Source organism: Aquarana catesbeiana, linkage group LG09 (genome assembly GCF_042186555.1).
Source record: "Aquarana catesbeiana isolate 2022-GZ linkage group LG09, ASM4218655v1, whole genome shotgun sequence".
Taxonomy (NCBI): domain Eukaryota; kingdom Metazoa; phylum Chordata; class Amphibia; order Anura; family Ranidae; genus Aquarana; species Aquarana catesbeiana.
This window is the reverse complement of record NC_133332.1, coordinates 234278346-234294242: the sequence shown is the minus strand read 5'-3', so window position 1 is coordinate 234294242 and position 15897 is coordinate 234278346. Positions and strand designations below refer to the sequence as shown.

Genomic DNA, 15897 nt, shown 5'->3' with positions numbered 1-15897 from the left:
GACCAGGGAGTGGATTAGAAGCTTTGTGGTGTCATTGGTTAGGAAGGGGCGTATCTTGGAGATGTTGCGAAGACAGAGGCGGCAAGCTTTGGATAGTGATAGAATGTGGGGTCGAAAGGTTAGTTCAGAGTCCAGGATTACACCTAGGACCTTGGCGTGGGGAGATGGGTTGATAGTTGAGCCGTTGATCTTGACAGGGAGATCAGGGGAAGTGGCACCTGAGGGAGGAAATATCATGAGCTCGGTTTTGGATAGGTTGAGTTTGAGAAAGTGATGTGACATCCAGGCTGATATGTCTGCTAATAAGTTGGTAATGCGTGAGGAGACAGATGGAGAGAGCTATCATGACAATATTGTCGGGATCCACTCCACTGCGTGATGGACAGCTGGCTTCGCCTTCCAGCATGCAACTGAGAGCAGGAGCCAGCCACCCGCACCACCTCCCCAGCTAGGTGCTGAGCACTGAAGGGGCAGAGCGGTGACTGACAGTCTCCACTCTGAGCAGACTGAGAACTGAGTGATCAGCAGTTATGTAATTGCTCAGTTCCCGGTTTTAGAGACAGCATGGGACAGCTGCAGCATCACACAGATGCTGCAGCATGAAGGTGAATATAGATGTTGTTTTTTTGTTTTTATCCCATACCTCTCCTTTGAGTCCTTTTAGGTGCAGCACAGAGCGATGCCATTGAATGCATTGCACAGTGCTGCATGAAAAGTACACTTTTTAAAAAAAAAAAATATTTTTTATTAGCGTGTACCACCGCAGCATGGTGGTATGAACTGGCATGATGGGGACAAAGCTTTTGCTTGGCACAGTCTCAACGCACCAGGCATTGGTGTGCACAGCCTATTGCATTAGGGTGTGCACCCAAGAGCACAAACACACGTGTGTACATCAGCAGAGCAGTGGGCGGTGTCAGTAGAGCAGAGATTGGTGTTAGTAGGGCAGTGGAACGGTGTCAGTAGTTTTTTATTTTTATTATTTTTTTTTTTACAATTTTTTTTTTTTTTAAATATTATTATTATTATTATTATTTGTTGTTTTTAGGAGTTGGGGGGGGGGGGGGGGGCTTTGGTGAAATATCAAGAGTCTAAAGAGAGAAAGGGACTGAGGACATAGCTTCTCATGGTGTACTATGCTTCAATTAAGAATGAACACAGAAGGGATCGGTATAGATCACTCACTGTGTTCATTCATTCGTCCATCTTGAAACATCCCTTGCAGCAGCCAGCGGGAGAGGAGAGAAGGAGGAGCTGGCAGCATTGCAGGAGAGAGACAGGGGATGCCAGGAAGCAGGGGGAATTGACACTGCACAGGGTGATTAGGGTGTGCCCAGGCACACCCAGCACACCCTGTGCGCACGCCTATGGCACCAGGTGTCAACAAGTCCTAAAGCTGAACCCCAAGCAGTTATAAACGACACAAATGAATTCAGCTCTTTTTTAAATAATACATCTTTGCATGTAACAAATGTATTTGGTACATGTGAATTTGTACATTTTTTTTTTTTTTTGTCATGCATGAAAGATGTGTAAGAACATGAATTTGACTTATTAGTGGGAAAAGCAGGGCAAAGAAGCATGTCGGTATCCGGCTCTGTTTTAAACATGCCCATTATAAATAACTGATGCCTTTTTATGCATGCCTGTTAGGCCACACCCACTTTAGGTAAGACACGCTCACTTTTTACCACAAATGCTTTTTTTTTTTTTCCTTATGGCAGCTCTAGTACTTCTGCACAGAATAGAATTTTTTGTAGCTTCATAGTCATAGGTACTTACGTCTGAAAGGAAGTGCTGCTTTTCAAATGCCCATTGTTCAGAGAATAGATATTGATGGGGGCCGGCATATTGTTTGACTTCATTTGCAAAAATTGTTTGCAGTTGGATGCTGCGGCAACTCCATACCAAACACCTCCAAACTGTAAAACAAAGTAGACAAACTAAAGTTATTATTTTTTTTTTTTTTGTATTTATGTGTAGCACTACCCCCGTAGGAGCTGCTGATGAATGTATAATCCTGTACCCTGCCTATCAACCCCAAGAACAGTCTCAAACCCCCCTATCACACCTCTATGGTATTATTAGTGTGAGACCCAGTGATAGAGAAACACAGTAATGGTACATTACACAGTATATTTACCGTGACCTTGGAACCCGTCACTTCACCAGCTGTAGTAATAGATGGAGTCTCACACAAGTTGTAAATGAACCACTTAGGAAGAGGATGTTTAGCACAATAAACACTGTGGTAACTCAGATATAAAGAATGACAATAGAAAACAGTCAATGTGTACATGAACTGAGAATTCAATGATCATATGGAGGGTATATGCAGACAGATGCACAGTGGGACAATTGCTCAATATCATACAACACTTCCATAGTTGCCAACATTGTAAAAAAAAAATTCGGGACACTTTTTTTTGGCCGTAGGCGGAGAAACCTTATAATTAGGGGGCGGGGCATGCATTAGTAGGTGTGGCATAGGAAAAGAGAAAAATGTGGAGCGTGTCAAAAATTGGGCGTGGTATGCGTGAAATAGTGGGAGTGGCTTAAAGGGGCATGACTCAAAGGGGATGTGGTTAGAGTCTGAGATAAACGAGGGATGGAGGGAGAAACAAAGGGAGAAAGAAAGAGAAAGAAAGGGATGGAGGGACAGCGGGATCCTACACCACAATAGAAATATGTGTATTTCAGAAAGTTTAACAATCAGCAAATAAAGATACTCTAAACACCTGGTGTTGGCGCTTCAATCATCCCGGCACCATGGTTGTTATGGTCAGGATGATTGAAGCACATTATTACATTGTAATATAAAATTAAATAGTTCAACTCACCATAATGCAGAACCAGTGGGAGCCCCGAGTGTGTCACTTGTCATGTCGCCTGCCACCAGATGCCATTAGGTGTCCCCAATAGAGTCCCTCCTTACATCTCAGGTGTCCCCAGCGGAGTGCTTCTATGATGGGGGGTGGGTGAGTGTGGGGGTCCCTCTGACAGGGGGTAGGTCAGTGTGGAGTGTAGGGGTCCCTCTGACAAGGGGTAGGTCAGTGTGGAGTGTAGGGGTCCTGGAGGAGGGGGGGGGTGGCTGACAGAGGAGAAGGGGGGCGGCTGACAGAGGAGAGGGGGGCAGCAGACAGAGAGGAGGGGGGGCGACTGACAGAGAGGAGAAGGGGGGCGGCTGACAGAGAGGAGGGGGGGCGACTGACAGAGAGGAGAAGGGGGGCGGCTGACAGAGCAGATGACAGCGACGCACAGCGCGAGTATAGGACACTCACGGGCATGCAGGGCTGGTGCGATTACTCACAGACACAATCCAGCCCTGCATCCACATGTGACCAGCTCCTCCAGGCGAATCATGTCCTCTGTCTGTCCCGCACATGACCTGCTTGGCCAATTACAGGACACCCACTGCTGCCCATTGCTGAGCTCGGCTCATACACAGAGTGCATGGACGTTCTGGTCTTTTGGAAAATGGCGGCCGGCTGAGACATTATCTCTGCCGGCCATGGACCTCTACCGGGAAAAAAAATTTGTGAAAAAAAGGGATTTCCCAGGACATTTCTCAGGAAACACTAAAATCGGGAAAAGGGTCTAAATCCCGGGAATGTCCCGGGAAATTCGGGACTACTGGCAACTATGTACTTCTATTAGGCACCACTATTGGCAACTATGCACTTCTATTAGGCACTTTCCCACTGCAGCCTCAATGAACACCCCAAACCCAAACATATTACATTCACATAAACAGGATAATGCAGTATAATATTGAATGCTATACTCTAGGGCTCCCCCTAGACTGCAATTAAATGTTCCGAGAGTATAGAGACACCCTGATGCCTTGCTGAGGGTGACAAAAGTACTTTATCTTCATTTATTCTTCAGCTAACTCTTACATAGTTACATAGTTACATAGTAGGTGAGGTTGAAAAAAGACACAAGTCCAACCTATGTGTGTGATTATGTGTCAGTATTACATTACATATCCCTGTATATTGCGGTCATTCAGGTGATTATCTAATAGTTTCTTGAAGCTATCAATGCTCCCCGCTGAGACCACCGCCTGTGGAAAGGAATTCCACATCCTTGCCGCTCTTGCAGTAAAGAACCCTCTATGTAGTTTAAGGTTAAACCTCTTTTCTTCTAATTGTAATGAGTGGCCACGAGTCTTATTAAACTCTCTTCTGCGAAAAAGTTTTATCCCTATTGTGGGGTCACCAGTACAGTATTTGTAAATTGAAATCATATCCCCTCTCAAGCGTCTCTTCTCCAGAGAGAATAAGTTCAGTGCTCGCAACCTTTCCTCATAACTAAGATCCTCCAGACCCTTTATTAGCTTTGTTGCCCTTCTTTGTACTCGCTCCATTTCCAGTACGTCCCTCCTGAGGACTGGTGCCCAGAACTGGACAGCATACTCCAGGTGCGGCCGGACCAGAGTCTTGATTTGAACTGCAGTTATTTGTAATCCAACATGAGAGAACATAAAGGAACAGACTGTATGAGTGTAATGAGAACTATTCCTTTGTTGGTGATGCACAAACAACACTCCTTTAACTCTTCCTTGTGAACTGTAATGGTAATGCAGTATCACCTCTACAGCATGGGTTGTAATAAACCCCAGAGTTCCACTGTGCACGGCCTATGAATAAGCAGAACCACCTCCATGGAACCACAAGTCTCACCAGCAAACAGTGTATTGTATTGGTCTGGGCAAGTGCACGCTCACCACAACAGGCCCAGATACTGTAGGATTCCTTCCGAACTCCTTTCTTGCGATCACCATCTGATGCAAAGCCGGCGCTGTCACACCGCACAGCTCCTTCAGATGGCTGGTGACTGGGATGCAGGGGAACTCCAGATGTCTTGGGTCCTCAGGTCCGTCCGCACTCGGATCCAGCTGGCTGTGCTCTGGAACTCCTCTGAGGCCAATCGATTCCGCTCCGCGCCTTACAGGCTGCAGTCTCCTGGTCACACTCACAGACCTCACTGCAGGCAGGTGTTGAATGGCGTCCCCAGAGGCCGGAAAATGGCCGCACTGTCCTTTTTATCCCTGCTCCCAGCATGGAGTGTGGTAAATTTGCCTTGTGGGTCTGTGGCTGGGCATTGTGGGTTTAGTAGTTCTAAGAATTAAGTTAACACATGAGTCCTTTCCTCCTTAAACTACATCACCCACAATGCTTTGTAACTCTGATTACAGAACTGGTTCAAAAGTCTCAATAGCATTAAAAGGACGATAGAGGGAGCCAAACTCTTATTTAAGAAACAACTTATCATTAACATGATAGCTTGGGTAGTAAAACCCCTGGGCTACATATGCTTTAGCAGTATTTCTTCACAAAATCATACTACTAACAAATTAGCAATTAACTTCACAATAAGGGGTGGTCACTCTTTAGATAGTACAAAAACCAGACAAGTGACCACACTTATATCTCACGCCGCTCGTGTAGTGGTGGTTGCTCACTCACTGCCACTCCTCTAAATTAGAGGCTCTAGCCATAGCCAAAAAACAGCATACAAAAAGGTAAATATTCCAAGGGGAATCACAAAAGGGGATCTCCCTGGAACATAGACAGCTACTAGTGGCCAAAGAGGGCAATAAAGGAGAGTGAGCAAAAATCAATACAAAATTTATTGTAATATCAAAACTACATAGAAGTAAAACATTTTCCTTCAACAAGGAAGCTGGATTCCCCTTGGAATATTTAACTCTTTAGACAGTGCCCACAGCTTATAAATCTTCTTTTTACATTAAAATACTGCTACTATATACCTTTTTGGCTGATCTGTATACCATGGTCATGTGATAAACTGCAGGGTACTTTGCCTAAGTACTGAGTGTTCAGGTAGGAGAAGATTTCCACTATAGCCTGTGTCGTCATGCTGTTATGGGAAGCGGATTATCCATCAATCAAGATGTGACATCCCACCCACTGTGGTTTTTGTTTTAGTTACTGGGTATGGAGGAGGAGGGAGGGACTGGGCTGTCATTTAGGATCTGTATACACACCCACATGTGTAATGTCAATATCATGTGACCTGAAAAGCTCAGCTCAACAAGGAACTGTTCTCTCCAGCAATAGAGACCAAACTGAGCATTTGCAGCTTTACTACCCTCACTGTGTGGTATCTGGCCATGCCAAGAGAGACCCTGCAGGAGGGAGAGGATGTGTGCATAGAGGATTAAAGAGCCTTTTTACACAGTGAATATAACAAACATGCTATTCTGCATATACAGACTGATTTTATTGTTGTGGGTTTAGTAACACTTTAAATTAAATTTTGGCTTCACTGTAGTGAGTGGAGCAGTGATTTTTTTTTTTTGTCTGTTCAAGGCTTCCTATGCTGGTTTTTTTGATTCCTCTCACCTGTTTCTAGAAGAAGCTTCCAGAACATAGGGCAGGGAGATTCAAATGGCATGAATAGGTATCATGACTTCCACATATTTCCTCGTCTTCTTAAACACCTTCCAATCTTTCCATCTGTTTATCACTCCCTCTATTTGCTCCTCTCCACTGTATCTCAGATATTCCATATTATATGTCTCTTCTACCTTTCTAATCCAATCTTTTATTGTGGGACTTTCTGTTTCTTGCCAGTGCCTTGGAATCTGATTTTTAGCTGCAGTAATTCAATGAGGGATCAAGGAGTATTTGTATTGTTTTTTTGAATTTTCTATCTCGTGAAATAAGCACGTCCATGGGTCTTCTAATATTTCCCTATTGGTAATTTCTTTTATTAACTGTATAATCTCTTTCCAGTAATTTTAGATTTTTTTTGGCAACCCCACCATAGATGAGCCATTGTTCCCACTACCTTACATCCCCTCCAACAATATGACAATTTCTCTATTTGATATTTACTTATTTTATCAGGGGTTCTATACCACCTTGATAGACATTTATAGTTCATCAGAGTCAACTGCAGAAACCTTTTCAGAATTTTTCCTAGTTTTTGTTTATTGCTTCTTGTTCCCAATTCTTTTTCTCATTTTTTATATATGGCGGGGCCTTCAGCCCATCCACTGCCAGTAAGATTTTATAAATCAGGGCAGGACTTAGGGTGGTGGGGGGCCCCTGGGCTTGAGTCACTTTCAGGCCCTACCGTTCTATACATATGCCCCCCCCCCCCCCAAATGACCCCATTTTGGAAAGTAGACACCCCAAGCTATTTGCTGAGAGGCATGGTGAGTATTTTGCAGCTCTCATTTGTTTTTGAAAATGAAGAAAGACAAGAAAACATTTTTTTTTTTTTTCAATTTTCAAAACTTTGTGACAAAAAGTGAGGTCTGCAAAATACTCACTATACCTCTCAGCAAATAGCTTGGGGTGTCTACTTTCCAAAATGGGGTCATTTGGGGGGGGGGGGTTTTGCCACCTGGGCATTCCATGGCCTCCGAAACTGTGATACGCAGTGAAGAGTGAAATCAAAAATTTACGCCCTTAGAAAGCCTGAAGGCGGTGCTTGGTTTTCGGGGTCCCGTGCGCAGCTAGGCTCCCAAAAAGTCCCACACATGTGGTATCCCCATACTCAGGAGAAGCAACAGAATGTATTTTTGGGTGTAATTTCACATATTCCCATGGCATGTTTGAGCAATATATCATTTAGTGACAACTTTGTGCAAAAAAAAAAAAAAAATTTGGCTCTTTCCGGCAACTTGTGTCACAATATAAAATATTCCATGGACTCGACATGCCTCTCAGCAAATAGCTTGGGGTGTCTACTTTTCAAAATGGGGTCATTTTGGGGGGTTTTGAACTGTCCTGGCATTTTATGCACAACATTTAGAAGCTTATGTCACACATCACCCACTCTTCTAACCACTTGAAGACAAAGCCCTTTCTGACGCTTTTTGATTACATGAAAAAATTATTTTTTTTTGCAAGAAAATTACTTTGAACCCCCAAACATTATATATTTTTTTAAAGTAAATGCCCTACAGATTAAAATGGTGGGTGTTTCATTTTTTTTTCACACAGTATTTGGGCAGCGATTTTTCAAACACATTTTTTGGGGAAAAAACACACTTTTTTAAATTTAATGCACTAAAACACACTATATTGCCCAAATGTTTGATGAAATAAAAAAGATGATCTTAGGCCGAGTACATGGATACCAAACATGACATGCTTTAAAATTGCGTACAAACGTGCAGTGGCAACAAAATTAATACATTTTTAAAAGCCTTTACAGGTTACCACTTTAGATTTACAGAGGTCTACTGCTAAAATTACTGCCCTCGATCTGACCTTTGCGGTGATACCTCACATGCTTGGTGCAGTTGCTGTTTACATTTGACGCCAGACCGATGCTTGCGTTCGCCTTAGCACAAGAGCAGGAGGGGACAGGGGTGCTTTATTATTTTTTTGCTTTTTTATCTTATTTTTAAACTGTTCCTTTCATTTTTTTTTTTTTTTTTTTTTTTTTTTTTTTTTTTATCATTTTTATTGTTATCTCAGGGAATGTAAATATCCCCTATGATAGCAATAGGTAGTGACAGGTACTCTTTTTTTGAAAAAATTGGGGTCCATTAGACCCTAGATTTCTCCTCTGCCCTCAAAGCATCTGACCACACCAAGATCGGTGTGATAAAATGCTTTCCCAATTTCCCAATGGCGCTGTTTATATCCGGCGAAATCTAAGTCATAAAATGCTCGTAGCTTCCTGTTTCTTAAGCCATAGAGATGTTTGGAGCCACTCTGGTCTCTAATCAGCTCTATGGTCAGCTGGCTGAATCACCGGCTGCATTCTCAGGTTCCCTGTTGAGACAGGAGAGCCAGAGAAAAACACGGAAGACGGTGGTGGGGGGGGGCATTCCCTCCCACTGCTTGTAAAAGCAGTCTAGAGGCTAATTAGCCGCTAGGATTGCTTTTACATGAAAGCCGACCGCTGGCTGAAAAGAATGATACCAAGATGATACCTAAACCTGCAGGCATCATTCTGGTATAACCACTCAAAGTAGTGAATGGCGTACCTGAAGACAAAAAAATGGTTAACAATAAAGCAGAGTAAACGGTAAAGTATAAAAAATTGCATACCTGAAAAGCAAACATGATAAAACATAATAACAATAAAATATTGCAGAATAGAATACAGTAAAAAAGAGCAGAACAATAGAGAGAGAAAGAACAATAAAACGACAACTATTTTTTTTTTTTATTTTATATATTTTTTTTTTTTTTTGTAACTAACTTTTATAACTGTAACCGGTTCCAGGTTCGGGTCTCTCAAAATGCGATGGCATCTTGGGAGACCCTGTGAAAGTGTGCCTAGTCTGTGCAATGCTGTACCCTACGCTAATACTCAACTAGTGTATGGTAGCGTTCAAAACATTCACCAATGCAAAGACCAGGATTGTCAGGACAGGAGGGACAATAATAGCGGGTGTCACGCCTATATCCGCGCTTGCTGCAGACACAACATCTTTTTTGGGGGGGTTCGTTGGGTAGGGGTACTCGGGAGGACATAAAAAAAATGCCTCTCATGCAGCTGACTGCATTTGGTTGGGGATGTGAATGGGGGAAGTACGGGCGCTGCAGAAGTGGTGGGTTCCCAATTAGGATTGGCGAATGCAGCAGGAAGGGCATTATGGGCACGACGGGCCTGTGTTTGTCTTCTTCTTGGTGGCAGGGGGACACTACTTGTGCTTGCCACCTCACCAGCTTGAACGGCACTTATGGGACAAGCCACGTCACCAAGTGTTACTGCAGTGCTGGTTTGACTACGACCGGGGTGTACTAGGCCGCTGGCGCTTGCCAGTTGACCAAAACGCTACCAAAAAAACTGTTAGCAATCGCAGGGATCAGGCCTGACTCTGCGAACGCTGCAGTTATGTGTTTAGTGTTTTGTAAGTGACAGTGATCGATCGATACTGCACTTGGGTGGGCTGGGCTGGGCCGGGCGGAGGGGCAAAACGCAGGTGCTAGCAGGTATCTGGGCTGATCCCGCTAACGCTGCGTTTTTGGGAACCCTAAACTGCTGGGGACGCTAGTATAGATCTGATCGGATCAGATATTGATCTGTTCAGATACTATACCACTAAGGGAGGTGTACGGTGCGTGCGTGGGTGTTAGCGCTACTGGCACTAACCTGACGCTGCCTGGGGCTGGTGCTTGCCAGTTCACCAAAACGCTACCAAAAAAACTGTCAGCGATCGCAGGGATCAGGCCTGACTCTGCGAACGCTGCAGTTATGCGTTTAGTGTTTTGTAAGTGACAGTGATCAATCGATACTGCACTTGGGTGGGCTGGGCCGGGCGGAGGGGCAAAACGCAGGTGCTAGCAGGTATCTGGGCTGATCCCGCTAACACTGCGTTTTTGGGAACCCTAAACTGCTGGGGACGCTAGTATAGATCTGATCAGATCAGATATTGATCCGTACAGATACTATACCACTAAGGGAGGCGTATACTGCATGCCTGGGTGTTAGCTGTACTGGCGCTAATCTGACGCTGCCTGGGGCGAGGCATATCACCCCCGGGGCGATCAGGGGGCTAAACCTTTATTCGGTAATAAACGGCGGGTGCCCTGACACTATAAAGAATAAACGAACTAACCAGCGTCACCCGTAACCGTTATACGGTGATCAGTGGTGAAAGGGTTAACTAGGGGGCAATCAAGGGGTTAAAAAATTTATTAGATAGTATATGGGGTCCCTGTCGCTATAAAACGTTGACGGCGACCTAAATATTTACGTCGCTAACTAGCGTCACCAGCGACACTAATACAGCGATCAGAAAAATGATCGCTTAGCGACACTGGCGACAGGGGGTGATCAAGGGGTTAAAACTTTATTGGGGGGGTTAGGGGGTATCCTAGACCTAAAGGGGGCTAACAGTAACTGCCCTACCACACTAACTGTCACAAACTGACACCATGCATTAATCAGAAAAAAAAAACAAAAAAAAACTGCTTGGTGTCAGTGTGACGGGGGGGGGGGGTGATTGGGGGGGGATCGGGGGTGTAAAGTATGCCTGGCATGTTCTATTGTAAGTGTATGTGTTGTGCAACTCACTTAGATGTCTTCTCTCCTTGGCGCCGGAACGGAAACTGCCGAGCCGAGGAGAGATGACATCACATCCTCTGCCTGTGTGTACTACACAGGCAGGGGAGGATTCTCACTGGCTGGGAGCGATCGCGAGGGGGGGGGGCACAAATGGATGGCCTCCCCCTCATCACTGAACGCTCCCAGACCAAAAGCCAACCGCCTCGGGCACCGGGGGGGTCCGATCGGACCCCCCACCCGTGGGAGGCAGATCACGTATGGGTACGTGATTCTGCCTGCCCGTGCCATTCTGCTGACATATATCAGCGTGAGGCGGTCGGCAAGTGGTTAATTGGACAAGACAAAACAGCCAAATGGCTACTCACAAAAGTAGATAATATCTAAGCGTATAAGTGGGGGATACTGTACTGGTATTTGTCCTGGGTCCACGATTAATAAATGCAATACAAATGGATAAAATGATAATTACCGTATTTATCGGTGTATAACACGTGCCGGTGTATAACACGCACCCCAAGTTTAGGAGGGAATTTTAAGGGAAAAAACTTTTAGGAGGGAAGTTTAAGGAAAAAAACGTACATTTAAATGCCCATCAATGCAGCCTTGTCATGTCCATCTGCAGCCTTGTCATGTCCATCTGCAGCCTTGTCAGTGTCATTGCAGCCTTGTCAGTGTCATTGCAGCCTTGTCAGTGTCATTGCAGCCTTGTCAGTGTCATTGCAGCCTTGTCAGTGTCATTGCAGCCTTGTCAGTGTCATTGCAGCCTTGTCAGTGTAGCCTTGCCCCAGTGTCATTTGCAGACTTGTCAGTGTAGCCTTGCTCCAGTGTCATTGCTGCCTTGTCATTGCAGCCTTTCAGTTTAAAAATGGCACCGCCGAGATACAGAGCATACGGATGTCCTGTGTATTGCGGCGGTTTTCGGCTGCTCTTGGCAGCTTTCGAAACGGGCGGGGCCCCCTATTGGCCGGGGCCCATGGGCTGGAGCCCAGTCAAGCCCAATAGTAAGTCCAGCCCTGGTGATACCCCATTTTTTGTGCTTAATGCTAAACTCAGCTGCTCTAGCGGCCTAAGATCTTCCGCTGATCTTATTGGTTGTGGTAAGGTACTGACAATGTGTTTCAGCTGGAGGTACCGCCATTCATTTATCACCATCATTTCTGTCTTGTGTTTTAGTTCTTGGAATGTGTATATTTTCCCATTTTCCATTATATCCTTTAATTGTACATTATCATGTTTTATCCAATCCCCAAATATATACCCTTTACCTGGTGTAAAATTAGTTTCTTACAGTGATATGAGTGGTGAGTTTTAATTACATTTAATAGGACAATAGGGTTAATTAGGAGAACTGGGAGAAAATAAGAAAATCCAGTGTATGGACGGACGGGGATAGCTGGAGAAAGCGGGGGGGGGGGGGGGGGGGTTTATGGGGTTGGATTTTTGGAGGGGATGTAAAATGTATGCAATATTTACTTGCATGTTGCTATTTATTTGTATTTTTGCATAAATTAAAATAAATAATAGAACAAAAAAAAATGAATAGGTATCATGTTCCAGCCAATCCCTGGAGGGAGGCATCCAGAACATGGCTGGGGAGGTGATAAATGTTTGTGAAGTGGTAGGGCCTGGAGGAGACCCTATCTCCTGATTTCGGCATAGGTTTCACTGCTGTGAGACACCACAGAGCTGGAGACACAGTGAAGCCGGAGACACAGTGAAGCCGGAGACGCAGTGAGTAACACTACCTGCGGTTAGAGTTGCCATTAAAAGTCCCAACTACAGTCCTCAGATGAGCAAATGACCTTGATCAATAGCACCTATGTTGGCTGATCAGAACTCCCCCCCAGCACTGCCACTCATCCCCCCCCCCCCCCCCCACCAAGGAGTAAGAGAAGGAATAAAAATAGAGAATACATGGAAGGGAGAGGAAAAGAGAGGGAGGAACAAAGAAAAAGGGAGAGAAAGAATAAGAGAACAAGAAAGACGGCTAGAAAGAGGGATGGGGGGGACAAGAAATTAGGATAGAGAGATAAAGCGGAAAGAAAGGAGAACAAAGAGAGAGTGGTACATCCTAAAATGTACCTCTCCCTGCCAGCTGCCTTATACAACAATAGATTGGAGGGAATCTGCCCCTAGCCTCAGTTCTAATGAGGGTGAGCCTAGGGGGAAGAACACCCCCTCTGCAGTTCTACCTCTCTGTATCTGAGGTTTGTAAGTTGAGGGAATGGGGGAGTTGTACTGGGGGACACAATGACCTGGAATGGGTAACAAACAACTGTGCCTGTGGTGAAGTAGATTTGTGCTGGTATGGGGAATTTGGGGGGATTTATACTGGGTGAGGGCATGGGGGGGGGGGTAACGTTTTTATGTTGGGAGGGGGGATTTTTTGGATAGGTAAGATAATTGGTGCTTGGAGGGGTGTAGAGGGAGCATTTTTGTATCAGGAGGGGACAATTTTGGGGGGAGGAAAGATGATTTGTGCTGAGAGTTGGTATTTGTGGGGGGAATCAGACTTGTGCTGGGAGTGGGGCAGGAGGGTTGGTTGGTGGGGGAGGATTTGTGCTGGGATGGGGGATTTTTTGGGGAGGTAAGAGGATTAGTACTGGGAGGGGTGATTTTTTTTTTTTTTAAAAGATTTGTTCGGAGGAGATTTTTTGCTGGCAGAGGAATTTGGTGGGGGGATTTTTGCATTCCCCTGGCACCTGCACTTTGTGTGTTACATGCCCTGACACCTGCAGTCTGTGAATTATACACGTTCTGAACCCTGCACTCTGTTCAATAAATATTTCTAACCCTTGCACTCTGTTCATTACACACCCCTGCACTGTACATTACACACCCTGACCCCTGCACACTTTGCAATACACTCCCTTAACCCCTGCACACATTGCAGTAGAGACCCCTGACCCCTGCACTGTGCATTACATGCCCCTAAACCCTGCACACACTGCAGTAGAGACCCCTGCACTGTGCATTACATGCCCCTAACCCATGCACACATTGCAGGAGAGACCCCTGCACTGTGCATTACATGCCCCTAACCCCTGCACACATTACAGTAGAGACCTCTGCACTGTGCATTACACGCCCCTAACCCCTGCACCCATTGCAGTAGAGACCCCTGCCATGTGCATTACATGCTCCTACCCCCTACACACATTGCAGTAAAGACCCCTGCAGTGTGCATTACACACCCCTAACCCCTGCACACATTGCAGTAGAGACCCCTGACCCCTGCACTGTGCATGTTACACACCCCTGACCACTGCACTCTATGCCTTTCACACCCCTGACCCCTGCAGTTTTTGTATGATGGACTCCTGCACTATATTTTACATTGCATACTTCTGACCCATGCACTTTTTATGTTATACTGTACATTACATATTCCTGACTAAACTATTTAAAAAAAACAGTTGCTGGTTTCTAAGAAGTCTCTATTTTAATAGTGTTCTTCTTTAGGGTAGGCGCAAACAGTTTTAGCTCTTTTTACCATGCCCCTTTAAGCCTGTCCAAGTTTTTTTTTTTTTTTTTTTTTTTTTTTTTTTATTTGCCTGGAGTGTAGCTGTAGCTGATGCAGGCTTGAGCAGTAACAGATTTTTTTTTTATTTTTGCAATTATTTAAAAAGAAAAAAACATGTCCTTCTCTTACCTTGTTCTCTTCTAAACCTTTCATTACCGGCGGCAAATCAGCATGGCACTGGAGAAAGAAGAGCACCACAATGGCGATGATTCGGATCATGTTTGGTATTGAGCTGAGTGATTGCTGTGATGTGATGGATGCCTGGTGCCTATATTTATACACCCCTCCATATCAGGAAGGCGACAGTGAAAATAAGAGCTCATTGTTTGATAAGTGTATTATATAACGGAAACCGGACTTCTTATAACAAAAGTGCTGCCAAAATTGTAGAAGATCTCTAGAACATTCAGTGCAAGGTGGAATTTTTACGAGCACACTCCTATATCGCTTTCACGATCATGTCCCCAATAGAGAAAACTTTGATATTCCCATTGAGTTGGTAATGGTCCGTGTCATTGTGGTGCATTTATAGGTGGTTCTTATGACTGTAGTCTTTCTTGATTAAAGCAAAACTCCAGCAAAACCCCCATTTTTTTGTTTTTGGACAGAGAGGATAAGGTTAGAACCTCTGGTCTTTATTACTGGTTCCTTAGCTATTGGGGAATTGTCCCTCACTTCTTGTCCTGGTGCTCACACACTCTGTAGAAAAATGGTATAGAAACAGCTATAAAATTTGAGGTTCCCTGCTTCGACCATGTCAGGTTTTTACTGCTGTCTATGTCCCTGCTGGGGAGAGTTATTATGTTCTTTGTCCTAGCGACCATTGTCATCAGGACTGAGTGAGGGAAATTCAAATTTTGTGTTGTCCCCAGAGCAGGTGACCACTGTCTAAGAGAGGATTTACCAGACTTTAGAGATTTTTCCTCTCATTCCCTTATTTGTCTGTGGGACAAGAAGTAAAGGGAGACCTCAACAATAGGACACAGTGGGGTAGACAGCCTTCCTTCACCAAGTCTGGGCCCCACCAGTTCAGCAGGGGGCATGTGGGCAGAAAGGGAACTTTTTTAAAATACCTTTTGGGCACGTGCACATGAATTCCAGGGTCCATGGTTTCCAGAGGTTAAAGAAGTTCCCTTGGCCCCATCAGTTCAGCTGCAGGGGCCTGGGCAGAAGAGAAATACTTACTCACTTTTGGGGGGCAGGTGGAATAATCCTCTGTTCTGTGGCTCCCGACAATTAAATTAAAGATCTGGCCTCTCCTACATCAATTTGCCAATTTCCCATTTGCCTATGGACACACAGAGTTGACTCAGGAGCGAGCCTGCACAAGTGCCTCCAATGCCAGCGACCTGCTATGATGGGCATTC

At 44.9% G+C, this 15897-nt stretch overlaps 1 protein-coding gene across 1 annotated transcript in view; it reads right to left on the bottom strand.

Moving 5' to 3' along the window:
* Positions 1 to 14848, bottom strand: part of LOC141107290 (olfactory protein) — a 32120-nt gene extending 17272 nt beyond the window's left edge. The window contains exons 1-2 of the mRNA XM_073597981.1: positions 14660 to 14848; positions 1783 to 1922 (exon numbers count right to left, since the gene is read on the bottom strand). Coding sequence (XP_073454082.1) covers positions 1783 to 1922; positions 14660 to 14749 — 230 coding nt within the window. The 5' untranslated portion in view covers positions 14750 to 14848. The remainder of the gene's footprint in view (positions 1 to 1782; positions 1923 to 14659) is intronic.
* Positions 14849 to 15897: the final 1049 nt, after the last annotated feature.